The 6,000-nt window shown below is 44.2% G+C and overlaps 1 protein-coding gene across 1 annotated transcript; it reads left to right on the forward strand.

Annotated features, from left to right (window-relative positions):
- Positions 1-3,229: 3,229 nt before the first annotated feature.
- LOC124687801 (probable polyamine transporter At1g31830) lies at positions 3,230-5,666 on the forward strand. Its single transcript, XM_047221544.1, has 2 exons — positions 3,230-3,471; positions 4,105-5,666. Exon 2 carries the CDS (start codon positions 4,156-4,158, stop codon positions 5,563-5,565), a length of 1,410 nt encoding a protein of 469 aa, XP_047077500.1. The 5' UTR covers positions 3,230-3,471; positions 4,105-4,155; the 3' UTR covers positions 5,566-5,666.
- The last annotated feature ends 334 nt before the right edge of the window (positions 5,667-6,000 follow it).

Genomic DNA, 6,000 nt, shown 5'->3' on the forward strand with positions numbered 1-6,000 from the left:
TGACCTATACACGGGGGCATATGCTGTGGACTAGCTTCATCAGGTGTACTAGTGCACTAGCCAATGTGTACCATTGGATATGAAATAAACCCTACATATTCTAGCGGGTTGCTGGGCGTTCATTGCTTGTAGATTTAACACACAACCCCTCTGGTAGCTGCACATTTTTAAAAAAAATCGTCCCTCCCAACTGGACTAGCATTCTTGCAGCGACCTAGCTAGCAATCCGAAGTATTCCTTAGACTGTGATCTATTGTGGTTGTGCATGCACGTGTGGCTCCTTGCCCATCTAACGTACAACAAAAAATTAAAATGTAATTTTCAAAAAGGGAAACGCTGCAGAATAGGAAGGTACAGACTTTAGTTTTTTATCTGTACACACGGATCGGAAGAAAAATTCGAACTGGACGAAGAGGCTCCATCCACATAATTTGGATTTACAAAATGGAGGTGACTACAAGGATTTCTGTTGCTAAGCTGCCGTGGTTGCAGCGAGATTACTTCTTTTTAGACTGCAAATGATTAAGTTTTTTTGTGGATGAAAATGAAAAACAAAGGGCAGCCGAACACTACTGCTGGAATTTTGAGCAAATGGCACGTTGTGTGGAAGAGTTTCGTAAGGGAAGCTCTTACAAAATGTCCAACCTACTGGGAAGTAGTCCACCCGCATCAATCTGGATCCTTTGTGCATCATCGGATGGCTCATGTGCTTCTTAGTACATTAGTACACCTGATGGAGCTAGTTCACGGCATATGGGCCCCCTATACACGCAGGAAGCCCACTAGTGGCTAGTTGTGGGCTTAGCCCAAGTAAATTAGGGGCTTAGCCCAAGTAAATTAGGGTCTTAGCCCAAGTAAATTAGGGTTTAGAGGAGGCCGTCCTCTTATATAAACACATGTACCCTTCGTGATCCCCTGCGCCCAGCCGCACCCAACCCTAGCCGCCGCCTCCTTCCTCCGCGACGGCGCCCAGCCGCCGGCGCCGAGCCCTCCAGCCTCTCCGCCTCACTTCCACCCTTACAACCTCCGTCCTAGATCCGGTAGAACCCTAACCCCTACTAGTATCTGATTGGTAAAGCTTAGAAACAAAACAAGTCACATACATCTGAATCGTATGGTTGTCAAACAATCATAATCATAAGAAACAAATTATACCAGTCCGTTGAGATGTCCTATCAACAACCGTCTAGACAAAACATTCCCATCCCCCCTCTGATATCCATTCACTGTACAAGCTGGACATAAACCTGCCCATGACAGCAACATGTTACCTACTACACAAAACTTCATATCCCATAAACTAAATATGACAGGACCTTTGTAACATGTAACTCAAATACAATGGATCATTGCGCTCCGTAGGAAGATTAACAACAGACCAACCATACCGTTTACAACATTTCTCCACCAAATCTCAGTTTTCTATCCGCCCCTGATAGTGGTACAGAAGGAGCCGGAATAAGTACATTATTTACTGTACAACAGCAATAAAGAACTTAGACAGGGGCGCAATAATATTTTGTATACCAAGTGAGAAGATATAACAAGGTTGACATAGTCAACTATAACCATGATTGGCATGGTGAAGTCTGGCTTTTCTGTAGGCCAGAGTGGTTATCAAAAGAAGCACCACAAATAGCATTTCCTATTTCCTCTTTTTCAGTCGTTATTAAATCTGCTTCTGCTAATCTCAAAAAAAAAAAATCTGCTTCCCCTAATGATTAAATGAGTATGACAGATACATGTCTATACAATTGATGTAGGACCACAAACTGAATTGCGATCCCATTGGTTGCATATTCTTTAGCTATTTCAAGATGTTCGCACGTAAATATACACAAAATCACCAGTAGTTGCTACTGGCTGCTCTGCTTTAACTTATACCCTAAATTTAAATGTTGAACCAATCTGCGATGTTTGAAAATTGTAGTAGCAACGAAAATTATATCTACGAACAGCCTATGCAGTGAAGTGAATGCATCCATTAGGGCATCTCCAGCAGTGCGACCCAACTAGTTTTGACCTGTCCAAAACGGTTCACGCGGACAGGCAGATCCGATGGGATGTGCACGCTCCAGCGGCATGACCAAACGGACGGACTCGCGCGGACCAACCCATCCGTCCACCAAATTTGGTTAGCGAATGCATTGGGCCAAATAGCACGCGCATCCTCCCGCGTCCTCCCGAGCTCTCTAGCCAGTTGCCAGTGCGTGCTCATGCGTTCTCCCCTTGGCCACCCCCGAGCCCTCCCAAATGGTCAAAGCGGACAAAATGGGTCACTTCGCTGGAAGCACTAACCTAGCAGACCGAACCAGCCCATTTTTTGTTCGCGGCGTGACCCAAACGGATAGGAACGGACCGAATGGGTCACTGTTTTGGACAGCGCTGCTGGAGATACCCTTACACATGTTATGGAGAACAAAAATATCTTCTAGTCACTTTCACGTCGACCTGGGTATGGAAACCTGGGCCGGCCGCCCAGTACGACCTAGCCCGGCCCCAGGGTGCTATCGGGCTGGGCTCAGGCCAGGATTTTAGGCCTGTGAGAGATGGTGGGCTAAGCTCGAGCCTTGAAAATTTTCCGTTTTGCACTAAGCCCGACACGGGCTGGCCCAAAACACCCTCTTTTTCATGCTTCGGGCTGGGCTCGGGCCTGAAATTTTAGGTCCCGGTTGACCATGCCCGGCCTGAGAGATGAACATGTCGGTTTCACGCATGCCTCCATCATTTCCTAGCAATAAAACAACAAATCTTCCCTGCTTTTCATCAAGTAATTACAGAAGGCCACAATATTCCACCCATAAGCTTGTTGTACAAATTCTTTTATTGACAATCGTTTCTACATATTCTCAAAAGAAATCCTACAGTGCGACTTGGCCACAATCTGTGACATCAATCCTGGCCCTGCATACCCCCGCTAGGTCGGATCAGATTGAAGCAAGAGACCAACAGATTAACAGTCCAGATACATTGCCAATAAAAATTAATGTGTCCAAAGAGATAAGGAATCCAACATGAGCTAAATGAACGAACTAGTAGGGTGCGGACGAGTATGAGCAGAAGATGACGCATAAAATCTCACTGCATCGACAGCAAGCCGGAACCTGATTCTCCAACTATAGAGAACATGAAGTCTTCCTTTGCAACTCTTGTAGTTGCTTGTTGCTATCAGTAGTACAGCTACACCATCAATGCAGAAGAATGGCTAACACACACTCTGCATTTGGCATCCTCTTCAAACTAGTTTTGTCCTCTTGTGTGGGCAAGTGCCCACACACAAAGTGCGATAGTGATGCCTGCATGATTACTTTCGGCTGCTCTTCTTATCATCTCGACTTTAAATTGGATCATTGGCAGGCCATATCTGTTCTTCTCTTCTTCCTCACAATGCACTATCTCAACTGCAACGGCTGTACCTGAGCATGTCCTAGCAACACCGGACCGCAGGGGATCAATTTCTTCTCTTTCTTGGTAAGGAACCCCCGTTGCTCCCATGAGCAGTTCTGACAGTTTGATTAGTTCTTGGTGTTCATTTTTCTTCTCTGACTGCTAGTGATGGAAGAATAAAATATTCTTTCTTGCAATGCTTGAGCCTAATCACGATCATCTTTATCACTTCTTCATTACTTTGCTACAAAATCTGGGGAGCATTTGAAGCAGTTCTTGTGGTGGTGTGACGAGGCATCACTTTCAATCTAGCTGCAAGTACCAATTTAAAAATGGACCTGTAACACCTTAAATTCTTCTGTATCATTCCATTGGGTTATTATGTTCCGTCCCCATAACTGGCTGTTTGGGGCTTATGTTGTACTTGTTTTGTTTTCAAATGTCCTTCTCTTTGAACCACGATATTTGACACAGCGTTTCACTTCCGCTGCTTTTATGAAATTGATTCGTACTGCAGTTAGAAAAAATGTTGTGTTCTTTATCGAAAAAAGAAAAAAGGTTGTGTTATCTCCTGAGTTAAACATATAAAACTTGCAGTGCTTGTGTATTTTTATAGAAATATTTTCTTCTTATTCTTGCTGGTTTATTTCCTAATGAGCCTAACTCTGCTTATATCGCCTTGTTTCTTTTGGGGGTCATCTTTCCTCACGTCTACAGCAACAGAGGAACACAATAACATTAACAAAAGAAAATTTAGCCGATCTAAATATGGGGGATCATGATGGTTTCAAGCACAGTGGTGTCCGTCAAACTGGCACTCCAAAGGTTTCAATTCTCCCACTCGTCTTCCTCATTTTCTATGAAGTTTCCGGCGGTCCTTTTGGGATCGAGGATAGTGTCAAGGCGGCTGGCCCACTCCTGGCAATTGTGGGCGTTCTCTTCTTTGCGGTCCTTTGGGGTGTCCCAGAAGCACTAATCACTGCTGAGATGGGCACTATGTTCCCTGAGAATGGAGGTTACGTTGTCTGGGTGTCTTCGGCTCTTGGACCATTTTGGGGTTTTCAGCAAGGTTGGGCAAAGTGGATTAGTGGTGTCATAGATAATGCACTATATCCTGTCCTTTTTCTCGACTATATGAAGTCCAGCATTCCAGCTTTTGGGAGTGGACTACCAAGGACCATGGCGTTGCTAATCCTCACAATTGCTCTTACTTATATGAACTACAGAGGGTTAACGATAGTTGGCTGGGTGGCAGTGCTTCTTGGGGTGTTTTCACTCCTCCCATTCTTTTTAATGGGACTGGTAGCTGTTCCAAATATTGAGCCTTCAAGATGGCTTGAAATGGACTTGGGTAATACGAATTGGGGCTTGTATCTGAATACGCTTTTTTGGAAGATCAACAATTGGGATTCAGTTAGTACATTAGCTGGAGAGGTGTACAATCCAGAGAAAACCATTCCCAAGGCACTTTCATATGCTCTAATTGTGGTAGTTGGGGGACACCTCTACCCTCTGATCACTTGTACAGCAGCAGCTCCGGTTGCACGGGAGTTCTGGTCAGACGGATATTTTGCAGAAATTGGAAGCATACTAGGTGGATTTTGGTTGCATTCCTGGATTCAAGCGGGTGCTGCATTGTCAAATATGGGAAACTTTCTTACAGAGATGAGCACTGATTCTTACCAGCTTCTTGGGATGGCTGAGCGCGGCATGCTCCCTGAATTCTTCGCCAAGAGATCACGCTATGGAACCCCTCTGATCGGCATCCTCTTCTCTGCGCTTGGTGTGATCCTCCTGTCATGGATGAGCTTTCATGAGATCATGGCAGCGGATAACTACATCTACTGCTTCGGAATGATCCTGGAGTTTATAGCCTTTGTCAAGCATAGAGTAACCCATCCAAATGCCTCCAGGCCTTACAAAGTCCCATTGGGCACTGTCGGAGCCATTCTGCTGATTGTGCCTCCTCTCATGCTGATCGCCATGGTGATGGCGCTCGCGTCCTTCAAGGTGATGGTGGTGAGCTTCTTTGCAGTGCTTATCGGGCTTGTGCTGCAACCGTTCCTGGCGTATGCAGATAAGAAGCAATGGTTGAGGTTCTCTGTCAGTAAGGACCTGCCAGATTTGCCGGACTCCAGTGTCTTCAGACAAGATGAAATGACTCCTCTCTTGTTCTAGTTCACATAGTAATCAAGCACGTGCACATGCACATTATGTATAATTGTATGCATTATTGTTCCTTCCGAAAAAAGCACAAATAACCGATTTTTTGTTTATTTTACTTCTAGGGTGGAACATCAGTTCTTCATCAAATCAGATATGAATTGAGTTGTTACATGATTGTTAGCTTCACATTACTCTGAAATTAGGATCAATTCAGAATTTTAGGCAAGGATATAGCAAGTTGACCTTTCAAGAATAAAAATGATGCTTCTTTCAAGTGCTTGTTAATCAAGTAGGATCAGCAGCCGCTAACAATCATATGTAATCAGGAACAAATCTGATAAGAAAACAATTTATGAATATTTTGTAACTTTACAAAACTGTATTTTGATAGATTAAATAAATTAAATGACGCTTGCAGCATTATCATTCTTCTTTTGAAGCACGAAG

Source organism: Lolium rigidum, chromosome 2, assembly GCF_022539505.1.
Source record: "Lolium rigidum isolate FL_2022 chromosome 2, APGP_CSIRO_Lrig_0.1, whole genome shotgun sequence".
Classification (NCBI taxonomy): domain Eukaryota; kingdom Viridiplantae; phylum Streptophyta; class Magnoliopsida; order Poales; family Poaceae; genus Lolium; species Lolium rigidum.